General features: G+C 34.7%; 1 protein-coding gene across 1 annotated transcript in view; it reads right to left on the bottom strand.

Moving 5' to 3' along the window:
* PSMD14 (proteasome 26S subunit, non-ATPase 14) overlaps positions 1–26849 on the bottom strand; it is a 94966-nt gene extending 68117 nt beyond the window's left edge. The window contains exons 1-3 of the mRNA XM_054562600.1: positions 26586–26849; positions 20528–20655; positions 18191–18242 (exon numbers count right to left, since the gene is read on the bottom strand). Of these exons, the coding sequence (XP_054418575.1) occupies positions 18191–18238 (48 nt within the window). The 5' untranslated portion in view covers positions 18239–18242; positions 20528–20655; positions 26586–26849. The remainder of the gene's footprint in view (positions 1–18190; positions 18243–20527; positions 20656–26585) is intronic.
* Between the last annotated feature and the right edge of the window lie 480 nt (positions 26850–27329).

The raw sequence follows: 27329 nt of genomic DNA, 5'->3' as shown, positions 1-27329 counted from the left end.
GAGAGGGAAAAGTGGTGGTGGGAAAGTGGAGACAAATGTATTTGAACAATAAAAATTTAAAATTTTAAAAAATAAATAAATAAAAGAGACATCTTCCTCCCAAAGGTTTAAAAAAAAAAAAAGAGGAAGAAAAATTGCCCATTGTTTAAATGGGCAGTAGAACTTCATTACAAAAATGTTATGGCTTTGTATGTTAGAAGCAGAAGGATAATAACACCACATTAATTATAAATAGAGGTCTATCTACAAAATGGAAAGAACACAGAAAATGATAACTTTTTTCTTATTTAAATCAATTGAAAATACAATAGACTGCTGTGGATAACAATATGGTAGTTCCTCAAAAACTTAAAAATAGAATCAACATATGATCTGGCAATTCCTCTTCTGAGTATACCAAAAGAATTGGACACAGAGAATAAACCAGATATTTGTACACCAATTGTTCACAGCAACATAATTCATAATAGCCAAAAAGTAGAAACAACCCAAATGCCCACCAATGGGTGAACAAACACAAAATGTGATGTTATCATAACAAGACTATTATTCAGCCTTAAAAAGAAACTTTAAAAATATATGTTGTTGTTTATGCTATTACAGTTGTCCCAGTATTTCCCCTTTTACTCTCCGCTCCCCTTAGTTTATGTCCATAGGTCATGCATATAAGTTCTTTGGCTACTCCATTTCTTATACTGTTCTTAACATCCTCCTGCTTATTCTGTTACTATCAATTTTTGCTTCTTAATCCTTGTACCTTTTCCCCCGTTCTTCCCCTTACCCTTCCCAACTGGTAACCATGCAAACGATCTCCATATCCATGATTCTGTTTTTGTTCTCCTTTTTGCTCAGTAGCTTTTAAAATTTAACTGTTGACAGTTGTGAGTTAATTACCATCTTAATATTCATAGTTCTGATCTTCTTTTTCTTAAATCCCTTTAACAATTCATATAAAAATAGCTTGGTGATGAACTTCTTTAGCTTTACCTTGTAAAGCACTTTATCTGCCCTTCAATTCTAAATGATAGTTTTGCTGGATGGAGTAACCTAGGTTGTAGGTCCTTGCTTTTCATCACTTTGAATATTTCTTGCCAATCCCTTCTAGCATGCATAGTTTCTTTTGAGAAATCAGCTGAGAGTCTTATGGGAACGCCTTTGTAGGTAACTATCTGTTTTTCTCTTGCTGCTTTTAAGATTCTCTCTTCGTCTTTAATCTTTGGCATTTCATGTGTTTTGGTGTGTTCCTCTTTGGGTTGATGTTGTTCGGGAGTCTCTGTGCTTCCTGGACTTATATGTCTATTTCCTTCACCAAATTAGGGAAGATTTCTTTCATTATTTTTTGAAATAAGTTTTCAATTTCTTGCCATTTCTCTTTTCCTTCCAGTATCCCTATGATTCAAATGTTGGTATGTCTAAAGTTGTCTCAGAGGCTCCTTACCCTATCCTTGTTTTATTTTTATTCTTTTTTTTCCCCTTTATGTAGGCTATCTACTTGCTTAGTTTGAATCTGTGTCCCCCATGATTCCTATATGTTGTCACCTTTCCTGTCTTCATTTTTGGGTCTTTTAACTCTTTCTGGTACAGGCTTTTATATTTGTCTTTCACAGCATGGATGTTATTTTCCAAGTGTGGTTCTGTTCTTTATTGCCTCTACTTTTCCATTTACATTTTAGGCATCCTTATTTTCATTTTTCATTTATGTCCTTGTCTCTGTTTTCTCTTCCTTGTTGGCAGCATGTTCAAGCTTGAAGGAGGCTGTCTCCACCCCTTCTATTCATCTGAATGAATGTGACAACTTTAACTCCTTGGTTGTCAGACTTCCATACAGCTCAATTTTCTGACAATTCTGGGTGACAGATGTTTTGTAGGTCAGTTGTAATTCTTGCTCTGGTTGTGCAAGGAGGCAAGATTATCAAACTAGTGTGGAGCTTCCTCAAAAAAATTTAAAATGGAACTGCCTTACAACCCAGCAATTGTACTTCTGGGAATATATCCAAACATACTCAAAACACCAATTCAAAATACTTATATAACCCCATGTTCACTGCAGCATTATTTACAATACCCAAGGTATGGAAGCAACCTAAATGTCCATCAATAGACGAGTGGATAAAAAAGCTGTGGTACATGCACATGATGAAATACTACTTGGCCATTAAAAAAAAAAAGTAGAAATCTCACCTTTTGTGACAGCATGGATGGACCTAGAGGGTATTATGCTAAGTTAAATAAGTCAGACTGACAAAGACAAATACAAGATGGTTTCACTCATTATGTGGAATCTAAAGAACAAAATAAATGAAATAGAAACAGACTCACAGATACAGAGAACAGACTGATGGTTGATGGAGTTTTTGGCTGGGGAGGGAGTGGATTGAGCGGCTGGGTGGAAAAGGTAAAGGGATTAAGAAGAACAAACCGGTAGTTACAGAATAGTCAGAAATCTACATTACAGCACAAGAAATACAGTCAATAATACCTCAATAACTATGTATGGGGCCAGATGGGTACCTGAAATATTGGGCCACCGCTCTGTAAAGCACACTATTGTCTAACCACTATGCTGTACATCTGAAACTAATATAAAGTAATTTGAAAAGTTTTTCCTAAAGTCAAGATTATCAAAAACAAACAAACAAACAAGACCTACCCATACGCTGCCTATTAGAAAGGTACTTCCAATAGGTTAAATAAAGATGTAAATAGGTTAAAAGGAATAGTACAGGCAAAGATATACCACATTAACACTAATCAAAAGAAAGCATCAAACAATTTCCGAACAAAGAATATTACAAGGGGTAAAGGTAATTCTATAATGATAAAGAGTCAATGTGATCATCTCAGTAGATGCAGAAAAAGGATACAACACAACCCAACATCCAATCTTGATTTAAACTCTGAACAGAGGGAACTTCTATAAGCTGATAAAGGACATCTATTTTAAAACCTACTTCTAATATCGTGCTTGATGATGAAAAGAATGCTTTGCCCGCTAAGCTCAGGAACAAGATAGAATGTCCATGTTTACGACTTCTATTCAACATTTACTTAAGTTTCCAGTCAGTTCAGTAAGGCAAAAAATAAAGGCATCCAGGTTGGAGAGGAAGTAAATTCGGTATATAAAAAAGATGATAACGCCCATCGACAATCTCATAACAACTGCCCCCCCCCCACTAAAATATTGGTGGGGGGGGCATATATATTTTGGAATTAGAAAGCCTAAATATGAGGTTGAATCCTCACTTAACTGCTTAAAGTTAAGACTCAATTTCCCTTGTGAAATAGGGGTAATCATAACCCACAGTATGGTTACCATGGGAATTAAATGACATATGTATTGCATTTAGTATAGTGCCTGGCACACAGCTGCGACTACTCTACCTACTACTTTTAATGATAAAGATTGCCGGTTCAATTCCCAGTCGGGGCACATGCCTGGGCTGTGGGTTCAGTCCCCAGTCAGGGAGTGTACAAGAGGCAACTGATTCATGTTTCTCACTTCAATGTTTCTCTCCCCTCTGTTCTCCCTCCCTTCCCCTCTCTCTAGAAATCAGAAGGAAAAAAATGTTTTTAAACAACCAAAAGAAAGAAACAAACAAATAAAACCAAGCACATTACATTTATAGTATATACACAGAGCATGTCTAAAGCTGGTTCTTAATCTGTATACATGTGAAAATTTTGGTTACTGAATTTTAAATTTTAATTTTTCTTTAACTGTGAATAAGTAAAACATTCACATGACAGTGCAAAGTGTTGACAATAGACCTTAAAGAAAAATGGAAGTCAAGGAAAACTTAAAATGAACTTATTTGTCAGTGTACTAAGAATGTAAAAATCACATGTGTTAAAGGAATCGAGTTGCAAGTTTTTACTTCTTTGATATAATTCTAAGGGTTTTGTTCCAAATAAGCAACATTGAGTGAAAATACTAAAGAAAAAATATATCCAAATTCAAAATATGCTTCCATAATCCATATAATTTTTGGACCTATGGCTGCTTCAAAATACTATCAGTATTTTTATTTTCCTGTTTTCCACCAATACTCCAATGCACCACAAACTACTCAAATATAAGCAATGTTGTATTAAGCCAGTGGCCCTGCTAAAATTTAACACTTAGCTGACAGGCACGGTACTATGTAAAAGCTTGAAATGTATAATTGTGGCAGCTCATATATAAAAGTCCTAAGTTAGCAAATGAAAAATAATCTACAGATGGCTATGTACAATTCACAGAAGTCAAGTGAATAAAAGGTAGAGAGTGTCTGTACTTAACAACCTAAAATGGGCTAAGCAAAGCCTTCAGATATTCTTCCACAATTCAACATTAGACATAGGCCTCTAGGCTTGTTATTAAGTAAGTGATAGTAAGGCTATCATTATCTACCCCTCTTAACTTGAGCTCCTAGTACCATTACAGAGGTCCATTATATACATTACTTCTAATAATCATATAATCCTATAAAGTGGATACTGTAGTGCCTATTGTACAAATAAGGAAGCTGAGGCTCAAAGAGGTTTAACCAATGTGTCCAAGGTGATCAAGGTAAGCGGCGAAGTCTCAATTCAAAGCTGTCAGTGTTGCACTAAATATCCTTTTGAAAACACTGAGATAGAAACAATCTAAGTGTACAAGGTCTGTCCAGAAGGTATCCAGCCATGTAATATCAAAAATAGAGACATTAATTGAAGAAGGTACAAGATACAAGAAATATTGTACACAGGACAACGACACCTTAGTCCACTTCAAAGTAGGTACCTTGAGATCTCACACAGTTCTCTCAATTGCCATCGGCTGCCCTGTCATATTTTCCTGAATCTCATTGATGGTCTGAAATCTCTTCCCTTTCAAAGGTGATTTTAGTTTTGGGAAAAGCCTAAGTCGCAGGGTGCCAAATTTGGGATTTAGGGACACTGAGTCACCTGGGTGATTAGATGTTTCACTAAAGAACTCTGTATGAGATGTGATGCATGAGCAGACACATTGTTGTGATGAAGCTGCCAGTCACCAGTTGCCCATAGCTGCGGCCTTCTGAATTATCTGAACAGTTTCCACAGAGGAATGTTTAAGCTTAACGCAAAATCTGATGCAGATTTGTTGCTCTAGTCACTCAGTCATTTTGAATGTGACAGTCACACAGTACACATGGTTACTCAACAGCATCTACTGCCCCCACTGGCTAACACGATGAAGTCACTGCTGTTCATGCATGTGCATTCCAGTCCTCTCTCCTTGGCTGCCAGGTTACATCGATGTAGTGCGAATCGTTCCTGTTACCTTAACAATGGCTGGACTTTTCCCAAACAGATCTCATCGTTTATCAGTAAAGAACTAGTTTATTTAATCATGATTCATTTACAAAGTGGGACAGCAAACAATCATTTAAAGCAAATGTGGCAGAGCTTTATATGTATGGATATGAGGTTGGACAACTCTCGCATATACTATAAAATATGTATACTGCACTGTCCAATATAGTAGACCCTGGCCACATACAGGTATTTAAAACTTAAATAACTTAAAATTCAATTTAAACATTTAGTTCTTCAGTCATACCAGCCCACAAGAACTTGATGCCACATGTGGCTTGTGCCTATCATACTCGCTAGCTGGATATAATACATTTCTACCCTCACAACAGTTCTAGTGGACAGCACTGATAGAGAATATCTTTGGAAGGACAGAAAGAAACTGGTAACTGTCACTGTTTCTAGGGAAGGGTACATAAACAGCCAGGACACTCATTTAACATATACAGTTATAATTTCTGAACTCTGTAACACGTCATAAATTACTAATTTAAAAATACCTATTTGCCTATTTTTAAAATCTTGTATAGTTCTATAAAAACTCCTTGATTTATGCTAATTAGAAGTAAAAAAAAAAAAAGAAACTTAGAAGTTCTGAGGTAAAACGGAGAATTAAGGGTAGAAGTCACCTCTTCATAACTTCCTAGAAATACTGCTGACCATTATCCTAACTTTATTAAGCATTCACCTATTCACAATACTATTTGGGATACCATGCAAAATATTAGAGTTGCTGTTTCTGAGGAATTAAAAGAGGAACAGGAAAAAAATGCCAGAAGAAAAAATTCTTACAAAGCACTGAAAGAGCAACTGTGGTTAAAAGGTACAGGGGAAAGTTCTATTCTTTTGGGAAGGAAGCCATCGGTCATATTCACACCTATTTCTCTTCTTATGTTTCCATTCAATGCTCTACAAAAGAGTACTTAAAAGCAATAGTCTTTCAGTCTGCTCTGAAGTCACATTTTTTTTCCGAATGTCATATTTCTTCAAATATCATAAGACACTGAACAAGTTACTTAATTGCTATGTGCCTTAATTTCCTCACCTGTAAAATGGAAACCTGTTGCTTAACCAATGGTATTTACTAACTTCTGGGCATTTTTGCCTTAGGAGAAGGAACGACCAAACCTCTGAGAACAAAAAAGGCACAGTGGCCAGGTACTACAAAATAATAAACAGCAAAACATTTTAATAGATACTTTTCTCTCATTAGGAAATGGTTGGCTCCAGGAGGGTAAAGAGCCTGGGGATGATGCTAATATCTAAAATCTACCCTGGAAGAAAAATGAAGAGAAACAGGATCCCAAACTCACTCTCCTCTTTCCTCTTTCCTGTACATAAACATGGCGTTTTCATTCTCTCTCCCTGCTCCACGGATCTCAGCCATGTTTGAATCTAGTCTAGCACCAGAGCATTGCCTTTCATTGTTCCCAATACATACTGCCTCTCACAGTGAGTTTGGGCAGGTCAGAGATCTGTGCCAGGACAGACAGAAGGCAAACTGGTGTCCACAAAGTAACAAGAGCACACAGACTGGTGACCAGGAAACCTGCCCAAATTTCCAGAATCTGGATTTGTGAGAACACAAAAGCATAGTATAGTCTTATCAAATAAAAATGTCACTCAAGTACTCCAATTATCTAATCATATCCACAATCATTCAAAGAAGCCAACTTACTACAGAAAATGTCCTACAAAATATAAGACCAAATAAGGAAGAAGTGGCACAGTGATGAGTATTTCCAGAAATTTATATTTTCAAGTTACTAAACAAATTTTAAAATAAAATATTTATCAATAAATAACTTAAATCCTTAAAAATCTATGGGGCCGATGTTAAGTTCATTTCACACAAATGCTACACGTAGAAATCTCAACATTTATGCAGCCTTAGGCTACTATACATTTATTTAAAGGAGTGAGACATTTGAAAGTGAGTTTATATTCATGGGAAAATACAAAGGAACTTGCCCATGTGTGCCAGCTCCATGGCCCACAAGCAATGAGCATCACCTGCCTGTGCCAGTCAGATCACCAAACAACATGACTGTGAAGGCTGCAAAAGAAGCTGTTAACACTCTAGTTTAATCTCAGCACAGGCCAGAGCAGCAGATTAAGCAGAACTCTACATTAGTGGGAGGTCTCCCAAGTTCTCTTGATACCACAGAATTCATAAGTGGGATCAGTACGTTCTAAAAAAACATGGTACTGAAAAAAGGAAATAAAGGTTCCACAGCGTCAAGCAGTGTATACTTGAAACCTCATCATGAAAGTGACAGTTTTCAAGTGCCATTTATGATGCCCTAGTCTGGAAACATCCCAGCTAACCCATCTGATCAACAATTTCACAGATGGAAGCACTTGATGGCTAATTGGCAAGTCTATTCAAATAAAACGGCTCTCTGTACCTCTTCCTTCATTATTACAAGTCAAGGTACAACAAGACCGGTCATTCAAATTAGCTTAACAAGAGAAGCCTCTTTCCCAGAATGATTTTTTTTTAAATGAAATAACATATTTTGGCAATTAGCTTAGAGCACTAATCAGTTTCTGAATAGTAAGGAAATTGTTTTATAAATTAAAAGGAGTAAAAAATATAAGCCTTAATTAAAAAGTTGTACTATTTGTATCCTCTACCTTTCTCTATATCAAAACATACATTATCATAGGGAATAAAATGAAATATTCATTCATTACTTAACTATTCTCAAAACATAGACCACGTATTACATATCAGAATAATGAAAAACCCCTCAAATATTTTAAGTTTCCTAATATTTAAAAAGTAAGCACCTTACTCTTCATCTACATGCAATAAAAATTTCCAGGCTATTTAAGGTTTTTTACTTGGTGAGGCAAATAGCCAGTAACAACACTACAGCTATTATCTATGTGAGGAAATGGTGTTGATGTAGAGTAGGCTTTGGCATCCAAAAGACTTGTGTTCCAATTCTAGCTCCACTTGTTAGTTCTGTGACTCAACCCTATAACATGGAAATAATTATCCCTACCCACATGATTGTTGTGACGATGAAATGAGAAGATTAAACACATAAAACACCTTACATCAAAACATAGGAGGCACTCAGCATTAGTCCATTTGGCTCTCATTCCTGACTAACTACTGGGAAGTCCCTTCCCTCCCCACTTCTATAAATTTTAGAAAGGAATCCTGATACAACTGTCAAAATGTGTGGGGTTTCTTTACGGACCCATACATTTGTTCCAGATCCCACTAACAAATAAATTCCCTATTCAGAGTATCTGGTTATCTCCCTGTATTGCTACAATTCTCATATCCCCAAGGAGACTGCCAACGAAGGGACTTAAAACAACAACAAAAACAACAACAACAAAACATAAGCTATAAAATATCTGAAGATCTCATTTAGTCTCATTAACCTGCAAATGGGAAGAAAACAGTAGCCAGAAACTGTGCAACCAGGTGCAAACTAAAATAAAATAAAAATTATCTCCCCATGACATAGCTAGATAATGGTAACATGTGTATTCTACTAGGTAATGAAATAAGTATTTCCTATGAGATTAAAAAAAAAAAACAAACAACACCTTTTCTATAAAACAGAAAGGGGCGCTTTTCCAAAACTAGCTTTTGTCAGTTTACTACATACTTGGTAAGCATTTTGTTTCCAATTACACAGGCTCCGGTGTTTACAGCACCAGGGAATAAAAAACTAATTCACACAGAGCTATCACAGACAGGTAAGGATGTAATCAAGTAAAAAGAAGAGAAATGTAGCTCTAACAGGTGTGGCTCAGTTGGTTGGGCACCCCCCTGCAAAGCAAAAGGTCACTGATTTGACTCCCAGTCGGGCACCTATGAAAAGCAACCCATTGACGTTTATCTCCCTCTCTTTCTTCTTCCCTTCACTTCTCTCTAAAAGGAAATAAATAAAATCTTAAAAAATATACAGTGAGGTAAAATAGAACTATATAATTATTAACTTACTCTTTATTGTCCCTAAGCCTACCCACTGTTCCCAACACATTTATGTGGCATTCAGTATCCTGGAGGAAAGAGCCCGTGAAATCGCTGGGAACAGCTGGAGCAGCAGCACTGGGGGCCTGCCCAGCGGAGACCACTGCCCTGCTCTGCCGGCATGCGTCCAGGACGCTCACCCCAGGTAGCGTCCTGCAATGAACCACCATGAATGTGTGTTGTGGGAGAGACCACTGGCCACGTCTGCTCAGATTTTAAATGAGTGTATCTAGAGAACTGTCCAGATGATAATATGAACTGAAAAATTAGAAGTTATGTTACACAAGCTTAGGATAGGAAACCAAAAATCAATGTACCAAATGAGCAATGTAACCAGTAAATCAAACATGTAAAATAATGTTGAAGATAGGGAAGGAAAAGATATGGATTAAATTTTTATGATCATAATATCCCCATACAGTTGGAATATTGAGATTATACCACAATATCTTAGTTTCCTATATTAGGGGTATCTTATCATTTCTTATCCTATATACCTTTCCAATCAAAAATGGTATCTGATGTCATACTTCCATCATATCCTTGATTTCAAATTTAAAATTGTAACATTTCATTTTCCCTCATAATTTTGATTTTCTATTTCATCAGAATGTGATTAATTTGGGAAGAAAGTCTTACTGTACTTGAAAGATATATCACTGCTCCCCTTATGTGCTAAAGGACTCAAAATCATTTAGGGCAATTTCATGTCAAAATAGTAATTTAACATTCACAATGTCAAAGATCTTTCCCCTTGAAAGACCAGTCACAACTAGAATGCTCAAACAAAATAGCACAGATTAACTAGAATGCACCCAACATGGATTTGTTTCCCTTTTACTTATTGGAGAACTCTCAAGAGTTGTTTTGAGACCTCTCAAAAGTACCACATTTTTCATGGGGTTTATAATGCTACAACGATAACTAGAAAGAGTATGCTCTAATTAACTTGCTTTTGACCTGACCTCTTTCTCAATTTTCTGCAGTAGAAACATCAGCTCAATTCCATGAAGAGCATGATTAGGGACTATACTTTTTAAAATAATAAAATTATCATATAACCAGAGCAACAAATGAAAAAAATTAAAATTGACTTGTATTTTTACAGCAAAATCACAATTTGTAGTTAAGCAAAGAAATAAAACAACTAAAATTTCTTGATCCTTCCCTACTTCTTAATAGGAAGAAAAATGACCAAATCAATCCACCAATGTTTAGAAAGATCTTTGTAAATGTTCACAGGATCACATCAGGATAGCCAAAGAATCAAAGGGAAAAAAGATAACCAGAAGCATCCATCAGTATATATAAAACTGTCAATACAGATAGGCTAAAGAGCTCAAGGAACATAAAGGGACCTCATGAAAAGCCTTTTGTAAAAGCCTGCTAATTTCCACACTACTGTGCCAGTAGTAAATAAATAATTTTACTTCAAATGTGACAGGTATAAAGACTAATTGTACACATTAAACCACACCAGAATCTATCAAATAAATATACAATAAAAATAAACATCATAATCTGTATTTTTTTTTAAAACAGTATTGCAGTAGCTTCTTGTCTATGCCTCCATTCTTGCCTTCTTACGTCTCTCCTCCAGAGCGTCCAGGTTCTTTAAAAATGTAAGTCTGATAAGCATAACCCCTTTGTTCAAAAACCTCTAAAGACACCCCAACTCACTCAGAAGAGAACCTTCTATAAGGCCATGGATGATCTAGTTTCTGGCAACCTCTCTAGAGTTATCCTCTTCAAATCCCAGACTAATGGAGAATATGGAATGCCTAAGTAAGGCACAAGAAAAAGTAATAAACAATAGAAGGAATTTCTGATTTTGTTTTATTTGGTGGCTTTTTTAAAAAAAGTACTAAAGGAAAATGTTATTTGGCATCATTTAAATTTACTCATAATGTAATTTTTTTTTAAATTAAAAATAGAGAACACTATTATGAAGTAGAAATTCCTTTGGCTTTCCTTCCTCTTCATGAATTTGGTACAGGTTATCTAGGCCTGTGCTGTACAATATGGCAGCCTCAGATATATGTGACTACATAAATTTAAATAAAACTAAATATTCAGTTATTTGGTCACACTAAGCACATCACGTGGTTATTAAATTTAATTAAAATTAAATAAAATTTAGTTTTCAATTGCTGCAGTCACATTTCAAGTGCAGATATAGAGCATTCCCACCATTGTATAAAGTTCTACTGGATAGTGCTGCCATAAACTTTGTAAGCCATATATTCGAGTATGTACACTTAAAAAAGGTGTTATTTTATGTTTTTTAAATTGCTGTTAATGCTTTCATATTGTATATATAGCTCTACAACATAAATTTTTCTCTTAATATGTTTACAAGTCCTATTATACATACTGATATCTAGAACCTAGTTCATTTTAATGCTGCATAATATTCCATCATAACACATTTTGCCACAGAGAGATGTTTAAGTATTTTGCAATTTTTCAATAACCCAAACAATGTCATAAAGAATATCCTTAAACGAGTCTCTAAACATGTAAGTTTCTCTAAAGTGAATAAATAGAATTGTTGAGTCACAGGAGTTAGGGCATTTTCATCATTACTAGATACTGCCAAATTGCTTTCCAGAGTGACTTCCACCATTTATAAGGTTGAAGTGCACATAAGTGTGTTCATTCAACATATATCTATAATCTTCTATTTACCAGGTAAAGTTCTAAGCACTGACATACAATTTTCAACCAACACCCTCACCCTACACCAACCCACCCTAAGGAAAAAAAGCTTATAAGAGAATTTTTGTATCCCCAAATCTTCATTAACACTTAATACAGCAGACTTTTGTTTTAAAAAAAAATCTAATTACTTGTTTTAATTTTCATTTCCCTGATATACAGTGAGGTTGAGTATCCTTTCATATGTTTGCTAGCAATTCTTGCTCTACAAACTACTATTTCATGTTCTTTTTTTCTATGAGGTTTTTTTAAATTGTCTTACTGACTTCTGGTTCTGCTAAATGTTTTGTAGATAAATGTGTTGCAAATAACTTCTCTCCCTTTATTGCTTGTCTTTAAAGTTTCTACTTACTGTCTTTGCTGGGACAATAGTAATGTATTGAGGTAGTCAAATCTCTAATCTTCTCTCTTGGGTTATGCTTTCCTATTTTCAGGTCATAGGGACATAAAATTTTCTTCCAAAAATATTATTTTGTGGCCATTTACTGTGTGTCTGACATGTTCACATCTGAGTTTATTTTATCCTTGTAAAAACCATCTAAGAAAGCTATTAATAATATTTTAAATATATGGTCACTGAATTTGTATTGTTGTAAAATATACATACAATTTACCATTTTAGCCATTTTTAAGTGTACAGTTCAGTGGCATTAAGTACATTAACATTGTTATGTAGCCATAACCATTATCTGTCTCCAGGAACTTTTCATTTCTCAAAATGAAACTCTGTACTCATTAAACACTGACTCCTCACTCCACTAAGGGCCCCACCCCCTGGCAACCACCATTTTACTTTTTGTCTCTCTAAATATGACTACTCGAGTATCTCATGTAAGTGGAATCATTCAATAGCTTGTCCTACTCATTAAATACTAACTCCTTACTCCACTTAGCCTAATATCTCAAGGTTTACCCATGTTATTTCATGTGTCAGAATTTCCTTCCTTTTTAAAGTTGAATAATCTTCCGTTGTACATACATATCACATTTTGTTTTATTCACTTATCCATCAATAGACACAAGCTGTTTCCACATTTTCGCTATTGTGAATAATGCCAAACTGGTGTACGTATATCTATTTGAGTCCCTGGGGCATATACCCAGTAATGGAATTGCTAGATCATATGGTAACTGTCTGTTTTTCAGAGGTCACAAAATTTTACATTCCTACTAGGAATACACAAGGGTTCTATCCTCACCAACAGCTAGCTGTTTTGCTTTATCTGTGGATAACAGCCATCCTAATGGGTATGTCTTCCAAAATTATAACGTATGATTTTCACAATTAGGTCTTCATTTGGTATACATTTTTGTATAAAGAATAAAGTAGGAATCTCATGTTAATTTTCCTCCAGTATAGAAAGCCCCTTGCTTCAGCATCATTTAATGAGCAGGCTTCTTCTTCCCCACCAATTTTTAATACCATCCCATACATGCATAAATCTATTTCTGGGCTTTCTATTTGATTACACTGATCTACCTGGCTATCACTATACTAGTATAACACTCCTTGAGTCATACAGCACTAACATATCTTTTGGTATTTGGTAAACCAAAGAATTTCTTTGCTATTCTTGGATTACTTTCTCCTATATGAATTTTAGAATCAGTTTTGTAATTCCAAGAAAATTCTGGTTGGTATTTTTATTAGAACTACATTGAATTTAAGATTAATTAGAGTGAACTGGAATGTGATTTTAAGACTCCTTATCCATGAAAACAATATTATTTCTTAATTTATTCCAGTCATTTCCCCATTGCTATGTTAAATTAATCCTTTCTAAAAAACATTAGACCAAACTCTAAAAGGCAAATAACTGAAAGAATATTCCTCATCGAAGATCCATAATAGGAAACCAAAAAAAAAGGTTATTGGTTATTATACAAAATCCACATACTGTATGGATTTGTAACTTATAACAAATAAAACAGATCATATCCAATTCATGAAGTTATTTTTTAAAATCTAGCCATCTGAAATAATCCTTCAAAATGTAGCTTACACCTCACCACTTTCAGGAAGCCTTCTCTGATCACTTAGCTACAGTATTTTCTCTTATTTTTGCACCTGGAAATTACTGAGGTATATATCAAAGAGATACAAACCAATCACTTATAGGCAACATGGGCCTAAATATATTGAGTTATACCAATTTGCTTAAAACGAAAACTGGGAACCAAAAGAAATTAGGGCATTTCACACAAAAATCACAGGATTTCTGTCTTGCATTTTATATGTCATGCTCTCTGAGGGACTTACCTATGAATTTCCATCTGCATACTTCCTTGATTACCAGTGTAGGCAGGTCTCACACTAATTCTTAAAGCTTTCACCTAAAAGTGGCCTGTTAATTTCCAACTCACATCGCATTTTCAAAGTAAAATCATGGCCAGCCTAACTTCAAAAATGATGGAAAAGTATAACCCTATCACGTGTATGGAAGGTAAAAAGTCAGAAATATTTCCTATAATTGATGATTTTGTGTTCAATCTCTTCCCTTCTACCTATTCTCCAAACTGGAGTTATTCTTCAAAAACAGAGAATGAATTCTCTGCTTAAAAAAAAAATCATGAAACTACGATGTTTATGAGATAAAAAGTAAAACTCACTAAGAATGGCATTCAGTACCTTTCATAATCTTCTCCAAACTCTTTACCACCGTCTCATTATTTCCCTTCACATCACCTATTTGCTGGCCTTTCTAATATGTCTTGGCATGTATTCTAAAATTTAGCTCAAACATCATCTCCTCAAATCTGGCCTATTTTTCTCTTTTTGTGGAAAAAATTAATTCCTACATCCCTTACACTTACAACTCACATTATTTTTAACAAGCACTAGTATTCACCTATTCAAAGTAGTTAGTATGTGCCAGGCACTTAAAACATAATTGCCATATATCTACTAGAATCTAAGGGCCTAGATTAAGTAACGATGTTCTTATTTACCCATGAATTCCCTATAGCATAACACCCAACAACATATTCTCAAAATACTGGCCTAAAAATTCAAATACAAGATAATAAATGCCCCTGACATTTTACTTAAGTCTCATTTACATTTAAGCTTACTTTGACTGTTTCTAAACTAAAGTGGACCCAGATTTACACTAACACTTTTAGAGACTGGAGACTATGCTTTGGCTATGCACATTTCTTGGGTTTTGTCACTGCTTTTGAAACAGTTCACTTGCCAAAATCTAAGTTGGGATGGTTATAAAAACAATCAGGTAACCAAATTACAGCACTACATGTTGTTAATACAATCATCTCACATCTCTTAGTAATTTTTACCTTGTAAGCACTTTAGCAAAGTAAATTTAAAAACACATTTGAAATTTAAAGCAATTAGTTTACAAAATCTAATATTTCTAGTAAGACATCATCTGTTGGTTTCTACTTCAAACTACATTATATTGAGGTAGGAGACTGTGGACAGATTTAATTATTTTAGCCTATCCCTGTCCAAATATTAATATTGTAAACTGTAATATTAAAAAACAAGACTTTAAATGAAGTTCTTTTATAGGTACAGACACCATAATGAAGAACAAAGAAAAAAGTGGCATGGTAAAGGTAATGGAAAAGAAAATTTTAAGAAAGACACTGTGAACAGTGTGGAATATTGAAATCTAGTTAAGAGAACTAGAAGTAAATAGACTTGGCAACTGAAGCAATTCCAGTACAGTAACAGAGGAGGCCAGAATATTAATCTCAGGGGAGTCAATGGAGGTAAGGAAGTAGAATATGTGAGTAAAAGCTATTACTTCGGAAATCCTATAAATAAATGGAAGGAAAGGCTTAATGTCAGGGCACAGTGAAGTTGTGCTGATTTTAGGATACAGGAGACTTAAAACACTTTTGCAGGCAGAGAAGGGGGGTGGTCAATGGAGCAAGGTTTCAAGAGAGGATGGGATCAGAGAATAAGCTGACAGATTAGCCATGGAAAAGAGAAAGGTAACTTCTGTTTAAGGAAAGGTAAGAGTACTTAGAATGGATAAAGAACCCTATTCTACTCTTATTCTCATGTTTTAAAAGGGCCATCCACAAACTTACCAGCATGTTTGGTGGAAAAATATGAGAAAAATTCTGCTTTTTCCATTAAATGCTAAGATAGTCACATTCTCTACTGATTTTTGGAGGATAAAACAACTTATGTCTCCTTTTCTACTTTTATTGGCTGCTATGCATTAGCTAACAGCAAGAGGGACTATTATTAATCCAAAGATAATGACTTCTTATTAAAAATAAACAATATACAGCACTTTATTCCTGTTTATTAAAAGACAATAGACTTAACATTTCATGTTGCAAAAGTAACATTGTAAGTATGTGACAAATTAGTCTAGAACAAGAGTAAAATAAATTTTAGGAAAAAATTGTAATCCTTTAATACCTAGTTATTGATAAAGGAGATATCACAGAAATAAGAAAGAACACAAATCATTCCCTTGAGAGTTTGCCATCTGATTAGGGAGATGAAACACACACATGAAATGGCAGATTCTTAAGCAATGTATTTTTAAGTTCAAATAGAAAAAAAAAAAAAATGAGGACTCAAGGACTGATTAAATTATCACAAACCAAAGTAAAGTTATGGAACCAAAACTTAGTTTTCTACAAATGCAAAGGTTTGCAGTGGTCATTGAGATATGATGTAGCTCCATTTGCAGCCAGTAACACATTATATCATGTCCAGCAATTTCCCAGTGTGGATTCCAATATGGGTATATAATTTATTGCATCTAATGCTTATGGAAAGTTAGTTCGGTATTTAAATTTGATGCAACTTCCATTAAATTTCTGCTGGCAACATCCTTACCTATACTTTGCAAGTAAATTTGCAGTACCTACATATCACCTCAGCTCACTTCTGACACTTTTTTATGTCTTAACATTTTTATTGTTAATTTCAGAATAAGTTAGCGAAATTCCAGAAGCTATCTAGAATATTTACAAAAGAACAGAAGCGGCTTTGGAAGCATCAAGTTCAGAGATGCTTAGGCCTCTTAAGAGAATGGATTACATTTTACAAAACTGACTAATCATGAAGAAACAGGCTGACAATAGAGAAACATGAGAATATTTAAAACTAACAAAAATAAACAAAAAATAACTGAAATCTATGCAAGGATATATTATACAGAATCACAAAATGGATTTGACTTTCTAAAAAATATATTAGTCATAAACCATGACTAATATATTAATATTAGTCAAAGATCTTAGATCTAATCAAAGAATTATTGAAAAATTGCCTCTAAAACACTAAAAATTTCATGAAATCTCAAAGAAAATGGTTTCTTACACAACCATTTGTTTCAAAATATAGACTATTTTGAATGAAGACGAAGTCTTGACAGCAATAAGGAAATGAGGTAAAGTTGGTAACTAAAAGGGTTCTAAAGGTGGGTTATAAAAACAATCCCAAAATTTGGTAATAAAACAATTCATTTCATAAAAGAAAGGAACAACACATAGTCATCTCTCATATTGACAGAGGAGTAAATGGTGATTAGTGTAGAACTCAAAAGAGGCATAAATTTCTTTAACTGAAAGTAGATAGAATACCCTGAGAGAGAAGTCTATGTAGAGGTCATTTGCTCAACAGCATGGAACAAGATAAATTACAACAGTAAAACAACTAAAAACTCATTTAATTTTAATAAAAATGTAAAAGAAAAGTACCAAATTTAAAGAAAAGGGAGATTACTTATTAATTCATCCAGGTATCATAATTACTAACAGGAATTTATCAGTCTTAAGATTGTCACACAAACATACTATGGGTCAGTTTTCTGGATCTTACCAAGAATATGCCATGTTTACGTTTTCATGTGTTACTTTTCAAGTCTACATTGTAAACCCCCAAATAAGATATTTTGAGTCTTTTTTTTTTACTAAAATGCAAGTTTGATATTCTCACATATTCCAAAATTTTAAATCAAAGCAACCAGAGAAATTCCTATTCCTAGGTGAAAATTAAGTTAGTAGAAAATGTTCTCCATGTTACTTAGTGTTGAAATACACTAAAGTAAGCTTCTTACCATAAGGTTATCTATGAGGGGATTTTCTTGGGAGTAATTTCTTTCTCTTTGGGTAACTAGAAGAAGGCTTGCAGTTTACACACAAAGAAATACTGAGCATCTATATACTAACCTGGCCCAGTCCAGGCATACCTCCTCCAAGTCTAAGAAGTCTGTCCATGTTTCTAGAAAACAGAAACAAAAGAAAACGTTTCTAAGCACAAAAGTGTTTACTCAATTGCTATCTATATAATTCACCTTCAGTCACTCAGTATGTCAAAAATATTGGTGGTAATTACAACACAACATCAGACTTCCTGTTAATTAACACCACATATTAATTCAAGAAGCTGTCTTCCATGCTAATTAACAGACCTTATTTTACTGCTTTGGTTTTGGGTTATCCCCAGTTTAAAGACAAGCAATCTTAGCATAATTTCAAAACTTTGCTATCATTAAGTTAATTATATTTTCTTATTGTTATCTAATAAGTACCTGAATAATGAAAAAGTGCCTGAAATGCTTATCATATGTATGATTGAATTTCCTTCAATTTGTCCAGAGTGTACAAATAAAAATCCTCACTTTTAAATTAAATTTTAACATCCTCATTAGTAAGTTCTGTGCTAATTAACTTACAGCTTGTCAGTTATCATCAAAACTACATGTGAAAGACATTGTGAGCAGATTATGGATCTCTGAATTAGCATCAAAGGCTTTTTAAAAATGAACTCATTATATTAAAAGAAATATTAAAAGTAAACAATAAATGCATTAAGATAGTGTTTTAGAACCTACACAGATGTTGTGTGTTATTTCAGATATTGTGGAGATATGTACCTTTTTTGCTAAGGAAATTCAGCTGCTTTTCTCAATTATAATCTTAGAGTTAATCAATACAGAGAGCATTAACTTTGAAACATCAATCTAATTTGTTTTTTATGTCTGCAATAACCACAGAAGACATTCGTGTAAGCCTAAATATTTCACAAAAAACTCAAAGGAAAAAACAGCAAGAGTACTAATATGGCCTCAAATACACAAAAAAGGAGTAATTAAATTACAAAAATTAATATCCAGTACAACTAAATATTTAAACATGAGAATAAAATATTTTTCCTACTTGTTAGTATGTCTTAAAATTCCTCTTTTTCCTAAGTGTATGCTTTAGAAAATGGTATCACTACAAATATAGTCTAACTTAAATGCTAACAGATGTTTAGTCATTTGTCCATACTGTTTAACAAGTTAAACTGCTATACAAACTGAAGCTCAATAATGTACTTATGATTATTAGTTTAGTGTCTTTATGATGATTGTTGAGTCCTGCTAATAATTTAATCCTGAGAATATTTAACAATGTTAACATTGCAAACTTTATTCAAGTCCCCATAAAGAAGAGCACACAAATGACAGCCATGGAACTTTCACAAAGTGAACACACCTCCACAATCACCACATTAGGGACAGAACATTGTTAGCACCTAAGAACACCCCATGCCCCTCCCCAGTCTCTACAATCCCGCAAAGGTAGAATTTGAACTTCTAACAGCAGAGGTTAGTTCTGGTATTTTTGAATTCTATAGAAATGAAGTCATATACTTTGCTAACTGTCTTTCACTCCACAAGTTTGTGAGGTTCACAACAAATAAACTCATTTTAAAATGTGAAAAGGCACAGAAGAAAACTGGACAGTCCAGACAAATTTCCACTTTATAACTCATACTCCTAACAGCAACATTTCCAAATAAAATCTCCATCAAATTCTCATTAAAATTCTTCAACTAAAATATGGAATTCAGTACATAGCACTCTTTAAAGGCTGTAGATAGGGGGGGAAAAAAGAAACCTGTAAAACCTGTATAATTTAAAATATTAAAGACATTTCTCTAGATTATATTGTATCGCCAAAGAAAAAAATTTTCTTTTAGACCATTTCAAGCTTACAAACTTAAAAATAAATGAAAAAAAAACTAACAGTATACAGTATACTTTTAGACAGTATATATATTCCAGGCCAAAGTCGATTCCCAGCTGTGTTCAGCTTATCTATTCCCCCTGTGATGTTTCTGATGACTTTACACAGACTCCAGATGCTGTGAATATACATGAGCAATGTGGGGAGCAGAGGGAAAGAAAATCTGGCAGGTCAAACTTGTGTTTTTAGCAAAATTATGTGTCTCAGCAAACAGGAAAAAATATTTAACAAACTAAAACATTTTAAGATAAAATAATCAGATCTAATAAAAATACTAAGATTTGGAAATGAAATACACTGATAACTGTTCTAAATCACACTACTTTTTATAAGTTTACAGAAAGCAAACAAAAATAAATAACTTTGATGAGTCCTTAAATCTGGTTATCTAATTAATAATTTGACATGTGTTAAAAATGATATATTTTCATAAGATCCTTATATCACCTCCTGAAAGAATAGTTAAGAGTAAAATATATTCTTAATTCTCACCTGGTCAGTAACTACAACTCCAGTAATGTAAAGCTTCAATTTGTTGACTTTGATAAGTTTCTTCTAAGTCAAGTTCTTGTTAATACTGGCAGGTATGATTTTATCCAAGTATTTTTTTTCTCTCTCTCCTAAAAAAATAAATAAATTAGAAAAATATAAGTACACTGAGAACTAAAAAGGATAATATAACACGAGCTTTATGAGAAGCAAAATTCCTAAAAACAAAACAGAAATCAAAATTGATTTTTTAATTGCCAGAGGGTATAATATGAAATACCATCCTGGGAGCTCTAGAACATAGTAATTAGTCCTATATCAAAATTTTGTTTCTCATTTTTTGAGCAGTTCTAATTATATGTAAAAATTGACATTTTATGACTTTTAGTCTTTCTAAAGGTGTTTCAATGAGCAATGAGAAAATTTACTTGTGTTTTTAAATAGAACAAAATTCACTCAGTTGTGCAATTACCATATTAGGTCCACTGCAACATTATTACAATACATGACACATTACGGAATCATTGTAATGTCATCTGTCCTATATCTTGAGATTTGCTATTTTCATTATCTTAGAAATTAGTTCATCATTTCTTAATCCATTATTTCCTACTATGCAAAAAAGACTAAAATCACAAGGAAATCAAAGAATGATAAAAATCACACAAATTGAAGCAACAGTAAAATACATTACAGCTACTTCATGATTCTTTCGTTTTTACTGTGCCGCCCAAATCATTGCTTCACCTTTCAAAACGATACAGAAGACTAGAGACATTATCTTTGTAGTCTTTTTTTTTGCTTTCACTGAACACAGTTGAGAATTCAGAATTTTCCATATCCCACCCATAATAACAAAGAGAGAATTGACAAACCAAAAAAGTTTCACAATTATTAGAGAATCACAAGATAAATGTGTAAAGAAGTAACAGCACTCTATTCCCTAATAATGACAGTAAAGCTGATGGTATAGGCCAGGGTTTTGGGGGCACTACTGACATTCCAAGAACCAAAAAAAATTTTGTTGTAGGGGGCTGTCTTGTGTATTATAGGATGTTTAGCAGCATCCCTGGCCTCTACCCACTAGATGCCAGTTGCACTTACTCAGCAGTGATAATCAAAAATGTCTCCAGGCATTGCCAAATGTCCTCTGAAAGGGCAAAATCACTCCCAATTAACAACCACTGATATAAACATCTCAGATTATGCGTCTTCAGATGACCATATCTTAGATTCATTTTCTCAAACTCAAGAACCAATGAGTGCTGCAAAGAGTTTGGGACTCTCCAGAAAGTTCAACATAGAATTACCATATGAGCCAGCAATTCCACTCCTAGGTATACATCCAAAAGACATGGAAACAGGTATTCAAAACAAGTACATGTTCATGCATGTTCATAGCATCACTATGCACAATAGCCAAATGGTGGAAACAGCCCAAATGTCGATCAAAGAAAAAAATAAACAAATTCTAGCACTGCCTGTATAAACAATGAAACATGGAATAGTATTCAGCTATAAAAAGGAATGAAGTATTGATACATGTTACAATGTTGATGAACCTCGAAACATTATGCTATCTGAAAGTCTGCACAAAAGGTCACATATTCTATGATTTCATTTATATGAAATATCCAAAATACACAAATCCTGAGAAACATATGGAGATCCACTGATTGCCAGGGGCTGGGTGGAGAGAGTAAAATGGAGACACTGCCAAACAGTTTAAAGTAACAGATTTTACTTTAGAAAGATGGAAATGCTTTGAAACTAGATAGAGGTGTTAGCTGTACAGCACTGTGAAAGTACTGAATGATACTGAACTGTTAACTTTAAAATGGTTAATTTTATATTACATAAATTTCATCTCAATAAATTTTTTCTTTAAGGGGTCAATGAACAAACAACAATATTTCTAAGACCAAAAATGACAGATGACATTCTCATCCAGTTAGGTATTTAGTAAGGACTTCATCGCACACTATTTTACAACAAAAACCTGTTTTGCTAAAGAGATGTGTAACATAGACTTTTATCTTTTAAAATGTTGATACAGTTTATATGTAAATAAATGCTGAAGTGTAACACAGAGGTGATTAAAAGAAAATAATGTAGAAATGGGGGGAAAAAACCATTGGACTAACTCTAATTGGTGTTTATGAAGCTAAAAATAAAATGTTTTGCAAGCAAAGATGATGACCATCCTCTCTTCAACAAAATTATGAACTGTCAATGTCTTATTAAAAAAGTTCTGGAGATGGATGGTGGTGATGGTTGCACGACAAAGTGAATGTACTTAATGCCAGTGAACTGTACACCTACATGTGGTTAAAATGGTATATTTTACGTTATGTATATTTTCACATATATCAAGAATTCCAAGTGCAAGGAGAACCAGAAGAAGTAATGAGTTAGAGGGCCTACTTAGAGACATTTTTTAAAATGTGAAACTTATCTTTACAAGGTGTATATGGACCAGGTTTACGCATGATGGATGAAGAGCAGTTAGATACATTAGAAGGATGTTGTCCATTTCAGGTACATGTACCACGGTACCACTTTTATGAATCTTTCCTACAGACATAATTATATTAGATATACAGAAGGATATTCACTGTAGCATTATCTGTAATAGCAAAAAGAAATCTGTATTTTCTATGTTAAAACTTATTAATATTTCTAACATAGAACTCAGCAGGCAAATGGTGATGACAATTTTTCTTGGTATATGAGAGTTAAGAGCTATGATTCTGTAGCCCAAGCGCCAGGATTCAAATCCCAGCTCTAATACTTATCACTTATTAGCTCTGTGTTCTTGGGCCAGTCACCTCTCCCAGCCTCAGTTTCCTCATCTGGAAAATGGAGATAATGATAACATCTATCTCAAAGAGTTGTTTGGAGATTAAAGAAGACAATGGACATAAACAATATTTAACACAATGTTTGGCACACAGTAAGTAAACAATGTATACTAGCTGCTGTCATCAGCCCTACTATCCCATGAGCACAGCTACAGTTCATCCAACACAGATTCTTCTTCACACACAGTTTGCCACTTATGGAGTTTCAATGCCCTGGACATATTTCACAGTACTAAATGAACCGTAATGGAGAGACGGGACCTACATTTTGCAGAATTTACCAAAAGGATTTATAAAATTGAAGTGTTATACTATAAAAAGGGAATAATTCCAATTCTTAGGGAAAAAAAAAAAAAGCAATACAAAAAGTCCTTGAATCTAAACCAAGTTTTTACACCTATCAAAGAGTGAAAAACTCAAGAGCCCATTCGTGATATGATTAACTTTATTTAAAACACTGAAGATAACACGAATCAAGTATTTAACTACATGTAACAGGCCATACATACAGTAATATATTCTAATTGATTAAAACAGTACAAAGTACCAGTACTTTCAAAAGGTTAATGATTTTCCATTGTTTCATCTCCTGAGTTATTATCTGATTAGAACCTGATATAGTTAGATCATGTTCATGTTGTAATTAAAACGTATCATTCTCAAATATTTATAGGAAACTTATGGAAACATGAATAACCTTAAAAAAATAAATCTTTCAAAATTATCTTAATCTGGATTAATGGGACTCTTTTTTTTAACTTTTCAACCTTTCCACAAGGGACACGATAGCCCAATAATTCATAAAATTCAAACAAAATCACAAAGCCCTTAGCTGTTTGAGTTTACCATTATGTTTCTTATTTCCCCTTTTTACTCTCCAACCAATGCTGCAGTTAAATACTATTATTTCTCAGACTGATGCTAAATTCTTTGTGATCTCACTGTATTTCTAATTCCTATACGCTCTGATTTGTAGAAAGTAATTAGGAACTTCTTTCACATTCTTAAGGGTTTTCTTCAGTGGAAGGAACACAAAGAGTCGACATTAAACTTAATTATATAAGCAAGATTTTGAAAGCAAGATTTTCTCCAATTTAGAACAGTGAGGATAGAATTATCATTAGTATCTCTTGTGGGGTCGTCTAATTACATCATTCAAATAAAAGTTATTAAATACTACCATGTGTACAAGGTAATAAGAAAACAGAGGCACTAGGAAACTCAGTGGCTTGTACTGAAAGAATTTACAATCTACCTGGAGAGGCATGATATAAACCCATGAAAAAATACATAAAATGAAAGCATAGCAGAGTACCCCTTGAAAGGCTCTGGGTCCAATCAGACCTAAATTTGAATCCTGGTTTCAACATCTACTTGATATAGGATCTAGAACAAGATAACTTCCTCTACCTCATCTATAAAATGGGGCCAATACCTACCTTGCAATTTCAAGTCTGTTGCAAGAACAAATACAAGCACCAAATATGGTGCCTGGAATATTCACACATAACTCAATAACTGTTGTTGCTGTTGTTGTTACTATCATTATTATCTTTGAGCTGGAAGAGATGATTGAATCAAATTCTCGTTTTACACAGGGGGACATGAAAATATCAAAAAACAGAATGTGAATGTCAAATGAGTATAAAAAAACAGGATATATATGACAAGTTCTTGAGTAAGAAATCACACGAGTATTCAAGTGAGGCTTCCATATGTGGTCAGTGATTTATGAAATGAATATTGCTTTTTATTGAAATTGAAAAAAACAAAAGCACAATTGCTTCTCATTACTGACTTGCAAACATGGGTTCTGAACTCAGATACTAAACACACAGTTAAATGACAAGTATAAAACCAAACACAAAGAATTCATGTCAGGAAGGTTACAATCCAGCTTTTCAATTAGAACAGTGACATACTATTTTCTAAGTACAGGGCTTGGGGAAAATCTCCTAAATTCAACAGGTGAGGCTTCACTGAAAGATCATAACTTTAAAACTTTCTTCTGTTGGCCTGATGTAATTTTGTTCTGGGACAAATTTAAGACTATAGTCAGGCTTTTCATAAAATACCCCTTCACTAAACACATTGTAACTCAGTTAATTCTGAGCCATTACATGTCTTAATCTCTCTAAATGCACAAAAACCCATACCATTTGTTTGAACCACATAATTTAAACTTTGAAGGATGGTAGGCTTACATGACAGGGCAAGGTTACCATTTTGTTAATCATCTCCACTAAAATTGTATTCAGTTCTTTTTTGGTTATTTCAACAATACTAGTGACTGTCTTTGTTGCTTTATTCACAAACACTAAGTCATCAGCACTAAAAACATACTTTTGTGGGCAGTGAAAAAATTACTTTCACTCTAGAACTATATTTCTATATTAATTTTTAAAGCCTCTTTCCTGCCACTTCCATGAAACCTTTATCAACTTTTGGTACCATTTTAATTTCAAGATTTTTTCATTCAGTCACCAGATTTATATTCAGACTCTTTCAAAAAGTTTGTATTTTTCTTCTTTTGACTGAAACTAAGTAACGTCCCCAACAAAATTAGAAGGTAACACAACAGTAGCAGATTTCTACTTTACAGAAAACAGTAAATGTAATCAATTCACCAAAACAACTCAGATACGACACACTGAAAGTTAGTTAAGGCACAGCAGGAATAACCACATTTTGTTTTGAAGATCTTCAAGGTGAGAAATCAGTGAATCTCTGGGGGGTTGGTTTGTTTTATGAAGGGAGTTGAAAACCTAACACTAAGAAGAGTCAAGGCCTACGGGAAGGGCAAGTGATAAGGCAAACGTGCACTCACAATTAAAAGTTAATTTTATTCTTCCTCCCTTTTTCCTTCTGTCTAATTTGGAGTTTTGCAAAATAGGGGTAACTATCAATAGAGCACACATTGAGGCCATAAACACGGGTTCTCCCTCTATAGGGACGCTAGGTTCCCAGAATGTGAATTCAGCGAAGCCGAAACGCCAGGAGGAAGGAGATCACATCCAGACCCAACTCTGCCAGACACCCGGGTGGCCCACGAGGAAGACGAAGAAGCCCGGGCCCCTCCGTCAGGGCCCGGGCCTCCAGTGGCAACTCCACAGGGCAACGTGACTCAGGAAAGCACCGAGCTGGCCGCGGCCTAGCGCGGCTGTCTCCGCGGACCTCCGGGGCCTGATTTCCCGTCTTACCTGAAGGCGGGCAGGAATCCGGGGTCTGGACCCTTGTCTTTCAGCTGCGGTGACGCGGCGGCGGTGGCGGCTGCAGCAAGGGGTCAGACTCGGCTGGGCTCTGGCTCCGCGAACCGGCGATGAATCAGCCCGATTCCATTCAAAAAGAGTCGCCCGGGCCTCCGCCGCGAAGCACTTCCGGGTTCACTGCTCTGCTTCGGCTTCCGTTCCCTCGACGGCCAATTGGAGACGTCTCTGGAGTCCGTCGGCGTCCCGGGAGGAGCGCCCGGGACAGACTGCTGAGACTGCCCTGCACCTCCCGGCTAGGCAGGGAGGGCGGGGCGCAATAGTGCCGCCTGCTGCGCCGCCGCTCCTACACCCTTACTTTTCTTTCTCCACCTCCTCGCGTCGTGTTTCTGGCACGCCGGCCTACCCAGCCCCGGAGGTGACTGGCTAGGATATAGAACCGCAGGATCGCGGAGATTAGAACGCTTTTCGCTTTGGTGTTCACCGCGGTCCTATTCGAACACTAAAAGGTTTACTTTGTCACCTAAAAAAACAAAGAAAAAAAGGAGGGATGTGAAAAGGGGAATCGGTCAGATGCTTTTTCCTGTAGCGCGATCTGCCGACCTCCTTGTCTTTACCTCTTTGCAAGGATTGGATTTCAAGTAGAACCAACGTTACCAAATGTTAAAATCATCTACTTTAAGCTCAAATTTATTTGCAGGGCTTAAAGAATCGTTTGCTGATGTTTCTTCATGTAAT

This window comes from Pteronotus mesoamericanus, unplaced genomic scaffold, assembly GCF_021234165.1.
Source record: "Pteronotus mesoamericanus isolate MK-2021 breed Mesoamerican mustached bat unplaced genomic scaffold, CSHL_Meso_final scaffold_651, whole genome shotgun sequence".
In the NCBI taxonomy this organism is placed as follows: domain Eukaryota; kingdom Metazoa; phylum Chordata; class Mammalia; order Chiroptera; family Mormoopidae; genus Pteronotus; species Pteronotus mesoamericanus.
Note: the sequence above shows the minus strand (reverse complement) of the source record. Positions and strands in the feature narration are given on the sequence as shown.